This window comes from Heterodontus francisci, chromosome 27, assembly GCF_036365525.1.
Source record: "Heterodontus francisci isolate sHetFra1 chromosome 27, sHetFra1.hap1, whole genome shotgun sequence".
NCBI classification, from domain to species: Eukaryota; Metazoa; Chordata; class Chondrichthyes; order Heterodontiformes; family Heterodontidae; genus Heterodontus; species Heterodontus francisci.
Window position 1 is genome coordinate 4,420,634 of NC_090397.1, and position 19,731 is coordinate 4,440,364.

Genomic DNA, 19,731 nt, shown 5'->3' on the forward strand with positions numbered 1-19,731 from the left:
TCCCTTCATTCTGGCTTTCTTCACAGAAAATACCTATTAAAACTCAGTCGGTTTTTGTCAGGTGACCAAAGTTTCTCTCTCATTGTGTTTTGAATAAATGCTGTTTAAGAACATATGAAATAGGAGCAGTAGTAGGCCATTCGGCCTATCGAACCTGCTCCACAATTCCACTAGGTCATGGCTGATCATCGACCTCAACGCCATTTTCCACAAATATCTCTTGATATCTTTGTTATCTAGAAATCTACCGATCTCTGGCTTGAACACACTCAATGACAGCCTCCACAACCCACTGAGGTACAGAATTCCACAGATTCACCACCATCTGAATGAAGAAATTCCTCCTCATCTCAGTCCTAAATGCCCTATCTCTTATTCTGAGATGGTGTCCCCTGGTTCTAGAGACCCCATCCAAGGAAAACACCCTTCCCGCATCAACCTTGTCGAACCCTGTAAGCATTTTTCCCACTCGTGAAAGGATCGAGAATGAGAGGGCATAGGTTTAAAGTTTAAAGTAATAAACTCAAGAAATGCTGGAAATATTCAGCAGGTCTGGCAGCATCTGTGGAGAGAGAAGCTGAGTTAACGTTTCAGGTCAGTGACCCTTTTTCAGAACTGACAAATATTAGAAATGTAAAAGATTTTAAGCAAGTAAAGCGGGGGTGGGGCAAGAGATAACAAAAGAGAAGGTGTTGATAGGACAAGGTCACAGAGAATAACTGACCAGAAGGTCATGGGACAAAGGCAAACGCTATGTTAATGGTGTGCTGAAAGACAAAGCGTTAGTACAGAGAGGGTGTGAATAGACACTCCAAGCACAAACATTAAAAAAATTAAAAAACAGAAACAGTGGGTAGGCACAGTAAAAACAAACTAAACATACTAAAAAACCTAATATAATATAACCAAATGTAAAAAAGAAAAAAATAACTAAACATAAGTCAACCATGGCTCAGTTGGTTGTGCTTTAGGGCGGCACAGTGGCGCAGTGGTTAGCACCGCAGCCTCACAGCTCCAGCAACCCGGGTTCAGTTCTAGGTACTGCCTGTGCGGAGTTTGCAAGTTCTCTCTGTGACCACGTGGGTTTCTGCCAGGTGCTCCAGTTTCCTCCCACAGCCAAACACTTGCAGGTTGATAGGTAAATTGGTCATTGTAAATTGCCCCTAGTGTAGGTAGGTGGTAGCAGAATGGTGAGGATGTGGTAGGGAATATGGGATTCATGTCTTCTTTCTTTCTTTCTTTTGGGCCTCCTTATCTCGAGAGACAATGGATACGCGCCTGGAGGTGGTCAGTGGTTTGTGAAGCAGCGCCTGGAGTGGCTATAAAGGCCAATTCTGGAGTGACAGGCTCTTCCACAGGTGCTGCAGAGAAATTTGTTTGTCGGGGCTGTTGCACAGTTGGCTCTCCCCTTGCGCCTCTGTCTTTTTTCCTGCCAACTACTACGTCTCTTCGACTCGCCACAATTTAGCCCTGTCTTTATGGCTGCCCGCCAGCTCTGGCGAATGCTGGCAACTGACTCCCACGACTTGTGATCAATGTCACAGGATTTCATGTCGCGTTTGCAGACGTCTTTATAGCAGAGACAAGGACGGCTGGTGGGTCTGATACCAGTGGCGAGCTCGCTGTACAATGTGTCTTTGGGAATCCTGCCATCTTCCATGCGGCTCACATGGCCAAGCCATCTCAAGCGCCGCTGACTCAGTAGTGTGTATAAGCTGGGGGTGTTGGCCGCTTCAAGGACTTCTGTGTTGGAGATATAGTCCTGCCACCTGATGCCAAGTATTCTCCGAAGGCAGCGAAGATGGAATGAATTGAGACGTCACTCTTGGCTGGCATACGTTGTCCAGGCCTCGCTGCCGTAGAGCAAGGTACTGAGGGGTTCCGAAGAAGGGTCACTGACCCGAAACGTTAACTCTGCTTCTCTTTCCACAGATGCTGCCAGACCTGCTGAGTGAATCCAGCATTTCTTGTTTTTGTTTCAGATTTCCAGCATCCGCAGTATTTTGCTTTTATATTACTGAGGACACAGGCCTGATACACTCGGACTTTTGTGTTCCGTGTCAGTGCGCCATTTTCCCACACTCTCTTGGCCAGTCTGGACATAGCAGTGGAAGCCTTACCCATGCGCTTGTTGATTTCTGCATCTAGAGACAGGTTACTGGTGATAGTTGAGCCTAGGTAGGTGAACTCTTGAACCACTTCCAGAGCATGGTCGCCAATATTGATGGATGGAGCATTTCTGACGTCCTGCCCCATGATGTTCGTTTTCTTGAGGCTGATGGTTAGGCCAAATTCATTGCAGGCAGACGCAAACCTGTCGATGAGACTCTGCAGGCACTCTTCAGTGTGAGATGTTAAAGCAGCATCGTCAGCAAAGAGGAGTTCTCTGATGAGGACTTTCCGTACTTTGGACTTCGCTCTTAGACGGGCAAGGTTGAACAACCTGCCCCCTGATCTTGTGTGGAGGAAAATTCCTTCTTCAGAGGATTTGAACGCATGTGAAAGCAGCAGGGAGAGGAAAATCCCAAAAAGTGTGGGTGCGAGAACACAGCCCTGTTTCACACCACTCAGGATAGGAAAGGGCTCTGATGAGGAGCCACCATGTTTAACTGTGCCTTTCATATTGTCATGGGATTAATGTAGGATTAGTATAAATGGGTGGTTGTTGGTCGGCACAAAAGGGCCTGTATCAGTGCTGTATCTCTCTATGAATCTATGACTGCAGCTTAAATATTTTATGTTTTTCTCATGCCCTAAATCCCTCCAGTCCATTCACCCTCATGTATGCATCAAGCTTTCCTTTAAATGCATCAATACTGTCTGCTTCAACTGTGGCAGCGAGCTCCACCTTCATAGCGTCATTACGGCACAGAAGGCCACAATTCAGCCCATCAAGACCATTCTGGCTCTCTGTCGAACAATCCAGTCAGACCGATTCCCTTGCTCTATCCCCACAGCCCTGCAGGTTTATTTCCCTCAAGTGCCTACCAACTTTCCTTTTGAAATCATTCATTATCTCCACTTTCACCATCCTCATAGGCAGCGAGTTCCAGGTCATTATCACTCACTGCGCAAAAAGGTTCTCCTTCATATCCTCCCTACACCTCTTAACCAAAACCTTCAATTTGTGTCCCCTAATCCTTGTGCCATCAGTTAATGGGAACAGCTTTTCTTTGTCTAAACCTGTCAAAATCTTGAACACCTCTATCAAATCTCCCCTCATTCTCCTTTGTTCCAAGGAGAACAACCCCAGTTTTTCCAACTTAACCTTGTACCTAAAATCCCTCATTCCTGGAGCCATTCTATTAAATCTCCTCTGCACCCTCTCAAGGACCCTCAGATCTTTCCTAAAGTGTGATGACCAGAACTGGATGCAATACTCCAGTTGTGGCCGAACCAGAGCTTTATAAAGATTCAGTATAACTTCCCTGCTTTTGTATGCAATACCTCTATGAAACAAAAGGTTCATTATGCTTTGCTAACTACACTCTCAATATGCCTTGCCACCTTCAAAGATCTAAGCACGAGAACCCCCAGGTCCCTCTGTCCCTGTACTTGTGCTATTAAGCCTATACTGCCTCTCTCTATCCCTTCTGCCAAAATGCATCATCTCACACTTCTCTGTATTAAATTCCATTTGACACTTGTCTGCCCATTCTGATAGCCTACATATGTCCTGTTGCAGCAGACTGGTATCATCCTCACTGTTTGCCACAATTCCAAATTTGGCATCATTGGCAAACTTTGAAATTGTACTCTGTATTCCAATATCCAAGTCATTTATATTTATCAAAAAAAGCCGTGGTCGTAGCATCGAAGCTCGGAGAACACCACTGTCTACCATCCTCTAGTCTGTGAGACAATCATTTACCAGGATTAGCTGTCTTCTGTGCTGAAGCCTTTTTTTAAATCCAAGCTGACAGTGACCCTCCTATTCCATGAGCCTCAATTTTATGCGGTACTTTGTCAAACGCTTTGTTAAAAACCATATAGATAACATTCACTGCATTCCCTTCATCAACCTTCTGTTACTTCATCAAAAAATTCAATTAGATTAAGCAACCAGAATCTGCCTTTTACGAATCCGTGCTGGCTCTCTTAAATAAACTCAATCCTCTCTTGAATAAGGGTACAACATTTGCCACTCTCCAATCCTCTGGCACCACCCCCCCACACCCCGCCCCTCCCCACACCCCCGATGTTTCTAACGAAGATTGGAGGATTATGGCAAGCCCTTCCACTATCTCCATTCCCACTTTCTTTAACAACCTGGGATGCAAGTCATCCTAACCATGCAACCCATCCCTGTTAAGCATAGCCAGCCTTTCCAGTACATCCTTCCTATCAATTTTCATCACAGGGTAGGCGGTGGCGTAGTGGTATTATCACTGGACTAGTAATCCAGAGACCCAGGGTATTTCTCTAGGGACATGGGTTTGAATCCCACCACAGCAGAAGGTGGAATTTGAATTTAATTAATAAATCTGGAATTAAATCTAGTCTAATGATGGGCATGAAACCAATGTCGATTGTTGTAAAAACCCATCTGGTTCACGAATGTCCTTTAGGGAAGGAAATCTGCTGTCCTTATCTGGTCTAGCGTACATGTGGTTAACTCTTACATGCCCTCTGAAATGGCCTAGCAAGCCATTCAGTTGTACCTAACCACTACAAAGTCAATAAAAAGGAATGAAACCGGATGGACCACCCGGCATGGACCTAGGCACCGGAAACGACAACGGCAAACCCAGCCCTGTCGACCCTGCAAAGTCCTCCTTAGCAACATCTGGGGGCTTGTGCCAAAGTTGGGAGAGCTGTCCCACAGACTAGTCAAGCAACAGCCTGACATAGTCATACTCACGGAATCATACCTTACAGACAATGTCCCAGACACTGCCATCGCCATCCCTGAGTATGTCCTGTCCCACCGGCAGGACAGACCCACCAGAGGTGGTGGCACAGTGGTATACAGCAGAGAGGGAGTTGCCCTGGGAGCCCTCAACATTGACTCCGGACCCCATGAAGTCTCATGGCATCAGGTCAAACATCAGCAAGGTAACCTCCTACTGATTACCACCTACCGCCCTCCCTCAGCTGATGACTCAGTACTCCTCCATGTTGAACACCACTTGGAGGAAGCACTGAGGGTGGCAAGGGCACAAAATGTACTCTGGGTGGGGGACATCGTTGTCCATCACCAAGAGTGCCTCGGTAGCACCACTACTGACCGAGTTGGCTGAGTCCTAAAGGACATAGCTGCTAGACTGGGTCTGCGGCAGGTGGTGAGAGAACCAACACGAGGGAAAAACATACTTGACCTCGTCTTCACCAATCTGCCTGCCGCAGATGCATCTGCCCATGACAGTAGTGGTAGGAGTGACCACCGCACAGTCCTTGTGGAGATGAAGTCCCGCCTTCACATTGAGGATACCGTCCATCGTGTTGTGTGGCACTATCACCATGCTAAATGGGATAGATTTCGAACAGATCTAGCAATGCAAAACTGGGCATCCATGAGGCGCTGTGGGCCATCAGCAGCAGCAGAATTGTACTCAACCACAATCTGTAACCTCATGGCCCGGCATATCCCCCACTCTACCATTACCATCAAGCCAGGAGACCAACCCTGGTTCAATGAAGAGTGCAGGAGGGCATGCCAGGAGCAGCACCAGGAATACCTCAAAATCAGGTGTCAACCTGGTGAAGCTACAACCCAGGACTACTTGCATGCCAAACTGCGTAAGCAGCATGCGATAGACAGAGCTAAGCGATCCCATAACCAATGGATCAGATCTAAGCTCTGCAGTCCTGCCACATCCAGCCGTGAATGGTGGTGGACAATTAAACAACTAATTGGAGGAGGTGGCTCCACAAATATCCCCATCCTCAATGATGGGGGAGCCCAGCACATCAGTACGAAAGATAAGGCTGAAGCATTTTCAACAATCTTCAGCCAGAAGTGCCGAGTTGATGATCCATCTCGGCCTCCTCCTGAAGTCCCCAGCATCACAGGTGCCAGACTTCAGCCAATTCGATTCACTCCACGTGATATCAAGAAACAACTGAAGGCACTGGATACTGCAAAAGCTATGGGCCCTGACAATATTCCAGCAATAGTACTGAAGAACTGTGGTCCAGAACTTGCCGCACCCCTAGCCAAAGCTGTTCCAGTACAGCTACAACACTGGCATCTACCCTGCAATGTGGAAAATTACCCAGGTATGTCCTGTACTCAAAAAGCAGGACAAGTCCAACCCGGCCAATTACCGCCCCATCAGCCTACTCTCAATCTTCAGTAAAGTGATGGAAGGTGTCATCAACAGTGTCATCAAGCGGCACTTGCTTAGCAATAGCCTGCTCACTGACGCTCAGTTTGGGTTCCGCCAGAGCCACTCAGCTCCTGACCTCATTGCAGCCTTGGTTCAAACATGGACAAAAGAGCTGAACTCAAGGTGAGGTGAGAGTGACTGCCCTTGACATCAAGGCAGCATTTGACCGAGTATGGCATCAAAGAGCCTTTGCAAAACCGAGGTCAATGGGAATCAGGGGGAAAACCCTCCGCTGGCTAGAGTCATACCTAGCGCAAAGGAAGATGGTTGTGGTTGTCGGAGGTCAATCATCTGAGCTCCAGGACATCACTGCAGGAGTTCCTCAGGGTAGTGTCCTAGGCCCAACCATCTTCAGCTGCTTCATCAATGACCTTCCTTCAATCATAATGTCAGAAGTGGGGATGTTTGCTGATGATTGCACAATGTTCAGCACCATTCGTGACTCCTCAGATACTGAAGCAGTCCGTGTAGAAATGCAGCAAGACCCGGACAATATCCAGGCTTGGGCTGATAAGTGGCAAGTAACATTCGCGCCACACAAATGCCAGGCAATGACCATCTCCAACAAGAGAGAATCTAACCATCTCCCCTTGACATTCAACAACATTACCATCCCTGAATCCCCCCACTATCAACATCCTAGAGACTACCATTGACCAGAAACTGAACTGGAGTAGCCATATAAATACCGTGGATATGAGAGCAGGTCAGAAGCTAGGAATCCTGAGGCGAGTAACTCACCTCCTGACTCCCCAAAGCCTGTCCACCATCTACAAGGCACTAGTCAGGAGTGTGATGGAATACGCTCCACTTGCCTGGATGGATGCAGCTCCAACAACACTCAAGAAGCTCGACACCATCCAGGACAAAGCAGCCCGCTTGATTGGCACCCCATCTACAAACATTCACTCCCTCCACCACGGACGCACAGTGGCAGCAATGTGTACCATCTGCAAGATGTACTGCAGCAATGCACCAAGGCTCCTTGGACAGCACCTTCCAAACCCGCGACCTCTACCAACTAGAAGGACAAGGGCAGCAAATGCATGGGAATACCACCACCTGCAAGTTCCCCTCCAAGTCACACACCATCCTGACTTGGAACTATATTGCCGTTCCTTCACTGTCACTGGGTCAAAATCCTGGAACTCCCTTCCTAACAGCACTGTGGGTATACCTACCCCAAATGGACTACAGCGGTTCAAGAAGGCAGCTCACCACCACCTTCTCAAGGGCAATTAGGGATGGGCAATAAATGCTGGCCTGGCCAGTGGCGCCTACATCCCATGAATGAATTAAAAAAAAAACTTGTTACCTCTACCAATACTTTGTCAGCATCCTCTTCCTCAGTAAACACCAATACAAAGTACTCATTAAGCATTCTTGCCTTGCCCTACACCTCTAAGCATATATCACCTCCTTTGTCTCGAATAGGACTGACCGACACTTACATGCTGGTAGAAGATTTTTGAATTCCCTCATATTTTCTCTTTGGCAGTCTTATTTCCTTCTTCACTTTCCCTCTCAACTTGTATTTGGCCTTGTTTTTGCTTGAAGACTTCACCTGACATGCATCATACACCCTCTATTCTCCATCTCCCTGGTCATCCAAGCAGCCCTTGCTTTGGTTCCCCGACCTATCGCCCTTGTTGGAATGTACCTCAGCCTGTACCTTAAAATAGTTCCTCCTTAAAGATCACCCACTGTTCTGTTACGTTTCTCCTGTCAGTCTTTGTTTCCGTTTTAACCTGGCTAGATCCCTTCTCATCCAATTCTTCTTCCAATTCAGAGAAGTTTTACTTTAGATTGTTCCTTGCTCTTCTCCATTCCTCATCTAAACCTTATGACACAATGATCACTCTTACCCAAGTGTTCCCCCATAGACACTTGGTCCAGCTTATTCCCCAGCACCAGATCCAGCAATGCCTCCTTTCTGGTGGACCAAGAACATATTGGTCAAGGAAGTTCTCCTGAACACATTTCCGAAATTCCTCCCCCTCTGACCTTTTACTGTAAGACCGTCTGTGTAAAGAACTCCCTCCCCACCAAACGCTCTATTTGACCTGTTAGTGGTCATCCTGCACTTATGCCCCCTTGTTTTTGTACTGGGGCCCACAAAAGTGGATGCATCTGCACATTCTATGGAATTGTAGCATAGTGGTTGTTACTGGACTTGTAATGCAGAGGCCTGAACTAATGAGCTGGGGATATGAATTCAAATCCCACCACAGCAGCTGGGGAATTTAAATTTAATTAATTACATTAATTGAATAAATGTGGAATTTATAAAGCTAGCATCAGAAATGGCGACCATGAAACTACTAGATGTCGTAAAAATCCATCTAGTTCACTTATATCCTTTAGGGAAGGAAATTTGCTATCCTTACCCAGTCTGGCCTATTTGTGACTCAAAACCCACAGCAATGTGGTTGAGACTTAACTGCCCTCAGAAATGGCCTAGTAAGCCACTCAGTAGTATTCAGTCACTACTACTACTCAAGGGCAATTAGGGATGGGCAATAAATGCTCACCTTCCCAGCAATGCCCACATCCTCTGAATGAAGAAAAAATAAATAAATCCACCTCATCGAATCCCTCCACAACTCTATACATCTCGATCAAGACTCTTATTTACTTTTCTATAACTTACCCAAAATCTTATACCTTACACTGAGACATTTTAATATCTTCAGTTTCTTCCAGCAGGTATGCTTGAATTCTGAGATTCATAACCATTTTACAATGTCAATTAAAGGAACTGGCTGTGCTGATCTCCGAAATATAATCAAAGACATATTATGATTTTCAGTTACTTCACATACAACTTTAGCTTTACATGAGTGAGCTCCATGCTGTAGTTTCTAATATTCTCACACATATCTACTACTATATCATTATATATACAAGATATCTTAACCAGAACCAAAGTTAGATCAGTGAAATCAACATCCAAACTGCAGACACGGACTCAATGTGAACGAAGAGTCACTTAATAGTATATAATTTTTCAAAAATTCCAATTCTTGATGCAACACATTCTACATTCCCAACAGAGATCAGCAACAGAAACGTATACTTTATTGCTAATTGACATGCTGTCTGGAAAATGCATATCTCATTTTCACTCAAAACAAATATAAATTTGAAATGATTCTACAGCAACTCCCACCGCTGCATTTCTTGTCCATCTCTAGTTACCGTGACAGATGAATGACTTGCCAGACTACTTCAATGGGCAACCACAACATTTGGATAAGAATCACCTAAACGCTGGAGGGTTCCATTCCCTGTAGGTCATTAGGGAATTTTTTAACCACAATCCAGCAGCTTTCATTACCATATTAATTTAAATCAATTTCGCACCTTGCCATGGCGCGATTTGAATACCTCACTTAGTCCAGGACCAGGTACACTACATTATTGTACTTGACAGATTATAAGTATATTATTTTCAATGTATTACCTCATCTACAACTCTGGCAAAACGCTGGAGGGTAGAAATCACTTCATCGTCCCCTTTGCTCAAGGCGAAATTCTAAAAAGAGACAAACAATTTCAGATTTAGATACACAGCTATTTGAATAATTTGTTTTCCAGATTTCTGCTTTTTCTCCTTTGCTGAAGGCAACAGAACAAACAACAAAGAACAGTACAGCACAGGAACAGGCCATTCAGCCCTCCAAGCCTGCACCGATCTTGATGCCTGTCTAAATTAAAACCTTCTGCACTTCAATAAAACCTTCTGCACTTCCAGTGCAGGAATCCCCTGTGGTTATCCCCCTCTCTAACAAGTATACCATTTTGGATACTGTTGGGGGGGATGGCCTATCAGGGGAAAAGAACAGCAGCAGCCAGAGCAGTGGCACCACAGCTGGCACTGTTGTTCAGCAGGGAGGGACAAAGCGCAGAACAGCAATAGTTATAGGGGACTCTATAGTCAGGGGCTCAGATAGGTGCTTCTGTGGACGTGAGAGAGACTCCAGGATGGTACGTTGCCTCCCTGGTGCCAGGGTCAAGGATGTCTCTGAATGGACAGGGGGCATTCTGAAGGGGGAGGGTGAACAGCCAGAGGTTGTGGTACACATCGGTACCAATGACACAGGCAGGAAGTGACGAGGTCCTGCAGGGGGAGTTTGGGGAGTTTAGGGAGTTAGGTAGAAAGTTAAAAGACAAGACCTCTAGGGTTGTAATCTCAGGATTACTCCCTGTGCCACATGCCAGTGAGGCTAGAAATAGGAAGATAGTGCAGCTAAACACGTGGCTGAACAGCTGGTGTAGAAGGGAGGGTTTCAGATATCTGGATCATTGGGATCTCTTCAGGGACAGGTGGGACCTGTACAAAAAGGACGGGTTGCTTCTAAACTGGAGGGGCACAAATAACCTGGCTGCGAGGTTTGCTAGCGTCACTCGGGAGGGTTTAAACTAGTGTGGCGGGGGGTGGGAACCAGAGCAGTAGGATAGCAGGTGAAATTACTGAGGGGGAACTAGTAAATAAGGCCAGAAAGACTAAGAGGACGAGCAGGCAGGGAGAATGTTGCTGAGCACAGCGGGACTGGTGGTCTGAAGTGCATTTGTTTCAATGCGAGAAGTATAACAGGTAAGGCAGATGAACTTAGAGATAAAAGCAAAATACTGCGGATGCTGGAAATCTGAAATAAAAACAAGAAATGCTGGAACCACTCAGCAGGTTTTTTTTTTTTTAGATTAGATTAGAGATACAGCACTGAAACAGGCCCTTCGGCCCACCGAGTCTGTGCCGACCGTCAACCACCCATTGAAACTAATCCTACACTAATCCCATATTCCCACCAAACATCCCCACCTGTCCCTATATTTCCCGACCACCTACTTATACTAGTGACAATTTATAATGGCCAATTTACCTATCAACCTGCAAGTCTTTTTGGCTTGTGGGAGGAAACCGGAGCACCCGGAGAAAACCCACGCAGACACAGGGAGAACTTGCAAACTCCACACAGGCAGTACCCGGAATTGAACCTGGGTTGCTGGAGCTGTGAGGCTGCAGTGCTAACCACTGCACCACTGTGTCTGGCAGCATCTGTGAAAAGAGAAGCAGAGTTAACCTTTCGGGTCAGTGACCCGAAACGTTAACTCTGCTTCTCTTTTCACAGATGAACTTAGAGCTTGGATTAGTACTTGGAACTATGAGGTTGTTGCTATGGCAGAGACTTGGTTGAGGGAAGGACAGGATATTCCGGGATTTAGAAGCTTCAGGCGGGATAGAGGGGGATGTAAAAGGGGTGGGGGAGTTGCATTACTGGTTAAGGAGAATATCACAGCTGTACTGCAGGAAGACACCTCTGAGGGGTCATGCAGCGAGGCAATATGGGTTTAGGAATATAGGAATATACAGGAATAGGAAGGTTGCAGTCACGATGTTGGGGGTTTACTACAGGCCTCCCAACAGCCAGTGGCAGGTAGAAGAGCAGATATGTAGACAGATTTTGGAAAGATGTAAAGCTAACAGGGTTGTTGTGGTGGGTGATTTTAACTTCCTCTATATTGACTGGACTCACTTAGTGCTAGGGGCTTGGATGGGGCAGAATTTGTAAGGAGCATCCAGGAGAGCTTCTTGAAACAATATGTAGATAGTCCAACTAGGGAAGGGGCCGTACTGGACCTGGTATTGGGGAATGAGCCTGGCCAGGTGGTCGAAGTTTCAGTGGGGGAGCATTTCAGTAACAGTGACCATAATTCCATAAGTTTTAAGGATAAGAGTAGTCCTCGGGTGAAGGTGCTAAATTGGGGGAAGGCTAATTATAACAATATTAGGCAGGAACTGAAGAATTTAGATTGGGGGCGGCTGTTTGACAGTAAATCAACATCTGGGAGTGTGGGAGTCTTTCAAACGTCAGTTGATTAGAATCCAGGACCGGCATGTTCCAGTGAGGAAGAAGGATAAGTTTGGCAAGTTTCGGGAACCTTGGATAACGAAGGATATTGTGAGCCTAGTCAAAAAGAAAAAGGAAGCATTCGTAACGGCTGGAAGGCTGGGAATAGACGAAGCCCTTGAGGAATATAAAGTAGGAAGGAACTTAAGCAAGGAGTCAGGAGGGCTAAAAGGGGTCATGAAAAGTTATTGGCAAACAGGATTACGGAGAATACCAAGGCTTTTTATACGTATATAAAAAGCAAGAGGGTAAACAGGGAAGGGGTTGGGCCACTCAAGGACAGAGGAGGGAATCTATGTGTGCAGCCAGAGGAAATGGGTGAGGTACTAAATGAGTACTTTGCATCAGTATTCACCAAAGAGAAGGACTTGGTGGATGATGAGTCCAGGGAAATGAGTGTAGATCGTCTGGGTCATGTCGTTATCAAAAAGGTGGTGTTGGGCGTCTTGCAAAGCATGAAGATAGATAAGTCCCCAGGGCCTGATGGGATCTACCCCAGAATACTGAGGGAGGCAAGGGGGGAAATTGCTGGAGCCTTGACAGAAATCTTCGTATCCTCATTGACTACACGTGAGGTCCCAGAGGACTGGAGAATAGCTAATGTTGTTCCTTTGTTTCAGAAAGGTAGCAAGGATATTCCAGGAAATTATAGGCGTTATGTCAGTGGTAGGGAAATTATTAGAGAGGATTCTTCGGGACAGGATTTACTCCCATTTGGAAAGAAATGAACTTATTAGTGAGAGGCAGCATGGTTTTGTGAAGGGGAGGTCGTGTCTCACTAACTTGATTGAGCTTTTTGAGGAAGTGACGAAGACGAGTGATGGCAGAAGGGCAGTGGATATTGTCTATATGGACTTCAGTAAAACCTTTGACAAGGTCCCTCATGGCAGACTGGTACAAAAGGTGAAGTCACACGGGATCAGAGGTGAGCTGGCAAGATAGATACAGAACTGGCTCGGTCATAGAAGACAGAGGGTAGCAGTGGAAGGGTGCTTGTCTGAATGGAGGGATGTGACTAGTGGTGTTCCACAGTGCTGGGACCCTTGCTGCTTGTATTATATATAAATGATTTGGAGGAAAATGTAGCTGGTCTGATTAGTAAGCTTGCGGACGACACAAAGGTTGGTGGAGTTTTGGATAGTGATGAGGATTGTCAGAGGATACAGCAGGATATTGATCGGTTGGAGACTTGGGCGGAGAAATGGCAGATGGAGTTTAATCCGGACAAATGTGAGGTAATGGATTTTGGAAGATCTAATACAGGTGGGAAGTATACAGTAAATGGCAGAACCCTTAGGAGTATTGACAGGCAGAGAGATCTGGGCGTACAGGTCCACAGGTCACTGAAAGTGGCAATGCAGTGGATAAGGTAGTCAAGAAGGCATACGGCATGCTTGCCTTCATCGGTCGGGGCATAGAGTATAACAGCTGGAGTGATGTTCCAAGTGTGCCAGATGTCTTCCAGTACCTTGTCCAATTGGCGATTCCACACAAGTCTAGATAATGGGGATAGTTTTTTCTGACTAATTTTAATGAATAAGGTGGCACAGATATAAGGAGCTGTTCTCCACTTGGTACATTCATCTACTTGATCACTGAAGTAGCGATCGAAAAGGATCTCGTCAGCAGGCTATTTGACTGAGCATGATCCCTTGTCCTTACCTGTATACCTCTGCCTGGTTACAAGTGGATGTCAGGGATAGCAATCAGGAGTGGGAATGTTAGCTGACTTTCTTCTCTCTAGGCAGTGCTAATAAAGCCAACTGTGGCCTACTGCTGCCCAACTGACTTAGCATGGACTGGTAAACCTCTGCCTTTTTGGGGGTTCTGTGACACTGTTTTTACCAAATGAACCAACAAGTTGAGTTTACTAGGGCAATAAAATTAAGATAAGGAATAAAAATACTTAAGTTTGTTTAAATTTCTTTCTCTGGACTTTATAGTCTAATGTCGACTATAGAAAGTCTCACAGCAGAAAACTTAAAAGTATGTCAGAATCCCATGGTGTAATTTCAAATCTATTAACTATAAAACAAACTTTGATATTAAACGTATAAATAAGATGTATTTATATTAAAAAGCATTTGCATATCAGATGTTTTTAATGAAAAGATTGGCAATATATTACACTATAACTTTTGGAGAACCTCTCAAGGTGCATACTTGGCTTGTACTGAAGGCTGAAACAAAGATCCTGTGTATTTACATTACAATTTGGTTCAAGTGCAAAAAACGTAATTGATTTTCAACAATTCACAGAAATGTAATTTTTTTCAAGACTCATGCTGCTCAAGACTGCATCAACTCCAAGTATGATCTACATCGATGGTAAAGCTGTGAAATCAGTTATTTGTTATCCTTTTTTAGGCAGTGAAAGTAATGTGTCAGCTTGAGCACTGTGGTAGCACTCTCACCTGAGTGAGAAGGTTGTGGGTTCAAGCCCTACTCCGAGACTAGAGTATATAATCCATGCTGATACTTTCATGCAGTACTGAGGGAGTGCTGCACTGTTGGAGGTTCTGTCGTTTGGATGAGATGTTATGGTGACCCCATCTGTCTTCTCAGGTGTATGTTTTTTAATTCTTTCCTGAGATAGGAGGGTCGCTGGTAAGGCCAGCATTGTTGCCCATCCCTAATTGCTCTTATGATGATGGTGGTGAGCCACCTTCTTGAACTGCTGCAGCCCATCTGGTGTAGATACATGCACAGTGCCGTTAGGAAGGGAATTCCAGGATTTTGACCCAGCAGTGAAGGAACGGCGATGTAGTTCCAAATCACGATGGGTTGCGGCCTGGAGGGGAACTTGCAGATGGTGGTGGTCCCATGCAGCTGCTGCCTTTATCCTTCTGGGTGGTAGAGATTGTGGGTTTGGAAGGTGCTGTTGAAAGAGGCTCGCCGAGTTGCTGCAGTGCATCTTGTATATGGTGTACACTGCTGCAACTGTGTGCCAGTGGTGTAGGGAGTGAATGTTTAAGGTAGTGAATGGGGTGCCGTTCAAGTGGGCTTTGTCCTGGGTGGTGTCAAGCTTCTCGAGTGTTGCTGGAGCAGCACTCATCTGGGCAAGTGGAGAGTATTCCATCACACTCCTGACTTGTGCCTTGTAGATGGTGGACAGGCTTTGGGGAGTCAGGATGTGAGATACTCGCTGCAGAATTCTCAGCCTCTTACCTGCTCATGTAGCCACAGTATTTACATGGTTGGTCCAGTTAAGTTTCTGGTCAATCGTAACCCCAAGGATGCTAATGGTAAAAGATTCCATTGTATTACTCAAAGAGTTAGGAAGTTCTCGCTGGTGCCCTGGCCAATATTTATCCCTCAATCAACATCATAAATGGATTATCTGGTCATTTACTTCCTTATTGTTGGTGGGACCTGGTTGCATGCAAATTGGCTGCCATATTTGTCTGAACAACTGTTACTGGACAGCAATTCATCATGTGTGAAGACGGAATAGGGTGCTGTATAAACATATGCCTTTTCGCTTAAGTGAATGAAGCAATCTCTCCCATGCCGTGGCTGTTAATTTGAACTCTTTGAAATGTACCTTCCGTTGCCTCCCCTTCTTTCTCTATTGCATCAAGCGGCACGAGACAAACCATTTCTTCCATTGGTTTACGTCCAACAGATGGGTTGCTTCAATAACAAAGACAGTTTTATGGGGGTAGTTTGTTAGTCTGACTCTCAGTCCACTACAAAGAGGGCCGACTAGATAAGGTGGAAGGTGTGGGGGTGGGGTGGGGGGGAACACTCCGTTCCCAACAGATATCAGTACCCCGCTGGATATCAGCCAGTATTCATAGACCGAAACTCTCATTTCCACTCTCTGGGTCTCCACTGCTGTAAGGGCGATAGTTCAGAATACTGTGTAGACTGTTTTATAATCTTAATACTTATGCACAGGATGAATTGGTAGAAATGTACCTGACATATTTGTACTGCTCACCAACAGAAATGAATAATGGCACCTGAGAAACAACTCAACACATTGGAGCGAAGTTTTAAATAGGAACCACAACAAAGATCCTTGAACTGAGACACCATTAATAGAAACCACCTGCAGGATGGGCAATGTCACCTTATACCTGAAAGTGGTTCTCATAAAACCCCAACTTCAGGCTGTGTGCTTCACTGCATAATGTTTAAATGCGTAGTTAACTTAACCACACCAGAAGATTGGAGATAATGCATTTAGTTAAATGTCAGTTCACTACACCCTTGAAGAATAATACAGTGGAATCTGATAGGAGTGATTGATTTGATCAGTGACCCATAGGCTTCTATAAGTGATTATCAGTATATCAGATCTACAAATGGAGTTGAATGAAGGGAATTTGTTGCTTTAAAGAGGAATATTAAAAGGTGCAGGGAGTGAGCAGAGAAGTGGCATTAGACTGGGCTGCTTGTACTGCTACACATTCATTGATGCTTTAAATTGATAATCAATGAGTTGCTCAGCCCCTCGTCTCCAATGTGCTGTTATGTTATTGCGACAAGAGGAATACAACAACTTTTATTTTGTTCTACTCATTTCAGCAGCATGAACAGTGCTTCCCAGCACTTCAAACATGTAAGTGACCCCTCGCCAGTGTCAGCTAGACAGCAATGAATAGTGCAGCATTAAGAGCAACACATCTGGGCGGAGAGACACAGCTACTGTTAACGTGCCAATGAGTGCTGAGCAGAACTCCAATGAATCCTCATCACCTTTTACAGTTAACTAGTTAGTAACCTCAATGGAATTACCCATTCATGCACTCGATCATTGAGATTACAACTATGTTCAATTGCTAGGTTTTCAGACTGAATTTTTCTGTCTTTATACTAGTTTACTGAGGGAACCGTTATCTATCTGGCACAACGTGAGCTACTTTAGAAAGTAAGCATGAAAGAAATATTAGAATAAAATCTCTACCGTGTTCTTACCTGTTTCTCATATGCAAGCAGCTGTTTGGACAGCTGTTGTGTTGCGATACTCATTTCATTCTGCAAAAACAAAAACCTAACACATTAGGAACTTTCTGCATGTCTAAAGACAACAAAACAATTGAATGTTCTCAGATGATTTGTGAAATGCCTCAGTACCCCATAATCTGCAGCCCTCAATTTTACAGGTGCAGAAGGCAAACCCCATCAAAACAGTCAGAAACAGTAATGCAGCCATCAATAAGAACAAAGCAGCTGGAGTTCCCTTAAACTATGCATTAATTGTAACTGGTCAATACATTATGTCAGCTAATGACATTACATGCGCGCATGGTTTTCATTATTCTATGAATATAATGTAACACCACATACAAATAAGAAATTGCATCGTCCTTCAGGGAAAACCCTGGGGTGCTGTTCTTTACAAGCTTTACACTGCTGGCATCAAGTGCTCGTTACCATATATAATGCCTCAAAGTGAACTGTACACTCTGTTCCTGCCAAGCAGAAAATCCCAAAACGCGTGCACTTCACTGAGAGGAATCCTTGAATAAAATGGACATTTACATTTTTATGCCATCAATACACAATTGTAGCATAAAAAATACATTTACTCTTAAGTCAAAGGATTGGAATTCAATTTGTTCAGCATTTTTACATTGCTTAATGCAAATTATTGGATAATTCAATTTTTTGTTGTGTTTTTCCACTATTTGTGGTAGGCTGCGCATAATCAAAACCCACTGACAAAGTCTATGCTGGTCTTATTGGGCTAACTTTAAAAGCACTGCACGTGTAGTGGCTGCAATTACATCTGATCAGCTGAAGCCTCGTAAGGAGGCTGGCTGCAATAAAACTGCAATGATATTTGGATATTTAATTTTATGTGCTTCCATTTTATCCTGTTTTTTGTGGCTATCTCTGCCAAAAATACAATGTTAATGGTTAAACAAAATCTCATAGGACTCGAGCTCTGTTCAAGTACAGTAAAAATGTATTTACACAAACTTAAGGAGCATGTAGCAGATTAAAAAGCAGGGCGTCAAAGGTTGTAATCTCTGGATTACTCTCAGTGTGTATAGGAAAAGGAGGACAGAACAGATTAATGCGTGACTGAAGACATGGTGGAGGAGGGAGGGCTTCAGTTTCCTGGATCACTGGGTCTGTTTCTGTGGGACCTGCACAAGTTGGATGGGTTGCACCTGAACCAGAATGGGACCAACATCCTTGCTGGGAGGTTTGCTAGAGCTGTTGGGAGGGGTTTAAACAAATTTGGCAGGGGGATGGGATACAGAGTGGAGGTACAGTAGGGGGTGATACATAGCCAAATATAGAAGAGAAACTAAGTCAGTCTGGAAGGCAGAGCAAATATAGACCTGTTAAGGCACAAGCAAATAATGCAAGGCTGGAGTGCAAGGAGTCTTACAAGTAAGGCAGATGAATTGAGGGTGTTGATTAACATATGGGAATATATTATTGCTATCACAGAGACATGGTTGAGGGAAGGGCAGGACTGGCAGCTCAATATTCCAGGATATAGAATCTTCAGGCGTGATGGGGGTGGGGAGAGGTGTAAAAGAGGAGATGGCATTGCACTATTGATCAAGGAGTCAATTACTGCAGTGAGGAAGGATGATGTCTGAGAAGGTTCCTCAAATGAGGCCATATGGGTAGAACTTAAAAACACAAAGGGTGCAATCACTTGGCTGGGAGTGTACTACAGGCCTCCAAATAGTCAGGGAGAGACAGAGGAACAGATATGTAGGCAAATCTCAGAGAGGTGTAGAAATAATAAGAGTAATAATCGGAGAATTCGACTTCCCCAACATTAACTGGGATAGTCTTAGTGGAAAAGGCTTAAAGGGGGCGGAATTCTTCAAGTGCATACAGGAGAGCTTTTTGAGCCAGCAAGTAGAAAGTCCAAGAGAAGGGGCGATGCTGGACCTAATCCTAGGGAATGAGGCCAGACAAGTAGTAGAAGTGTCAGTGGGGGAGCATTTTGGGGATAGTGACCATAACTCTGTAAAATTTAAGGTAGTCATGGAAAAGGACAAAGATGGAACGGAAATAAAGGTACTGAATTGGGGGGGGAACGCCAATGTCAGTTTGATAAAACAGGATCTGGCCAAATGGACTGGGAGCAGCTACTTGTAGGAAAATCTACATCAGACCAGTGGGAGTCATTCAAAAAGGAAAGAGAGTGAGTTCAGGGCCAACATGGTCACGTAAAGGTGAAGGTTAGGACCAACAAGTCACGGGAAACCTGGATGTCAAGGGATATAGAGGATTGGATAAGGAAATAAAGGAGGCATATGGCAGGTTCAGAGGGTTGAAAACTGCGAAGGCCCGAGAGGAGTATAGAAAGTGTAGGGGGGGTACTTAAAAAAGTAATTAGGAGAGCAAAGAGGGGGCAAGATAAAGGAAAATTCCAAGGCGTTTTATAAGTTTGTTAAGGGCAAGAGGATAACCAGGGAAAGAGTAGGGCCCATTAGGGAACAAAGTGGTAATCTGTGTGTGGAGCCGGAGGACATAGGTGAGGTTTTAAATGATTACATTTCATCTGTTTT

General features: G+C 44.8%; 1 protein-coding gene across 3 annotated transcripts in view; it reads right to left on the bottom strand.

The window, feature by feature from the left end:
- appl2 (adaptor protein, phosphotyrosine interaction, PH domain and leucine zipper containing 2) overlaps positions 1-19,731 on the bottom strand; it is a 199,799-nt gene that overhangs the window by 152,319 nt on the left and 27,749 nt on the right. For all 3 annotated transcript variants that reach the window (XM_068058746.1, XM_068058745.1, XM_068058747.1), the window contains 2 exons: positions 17,165-17,224; positions 9,793-9,864 (listed from right to left, as the gene is read on the bottom strand). In XM_068058746.1, the coding sequence (XP_067914847.1) occupies positions 9,793-9,864; positions 17,165-17,224 (132 nt within the window). The remainder of the gene's footprint in view (positions 1-9,792; positions 9,865-17,164; positions 17,225-19,731) is intronic.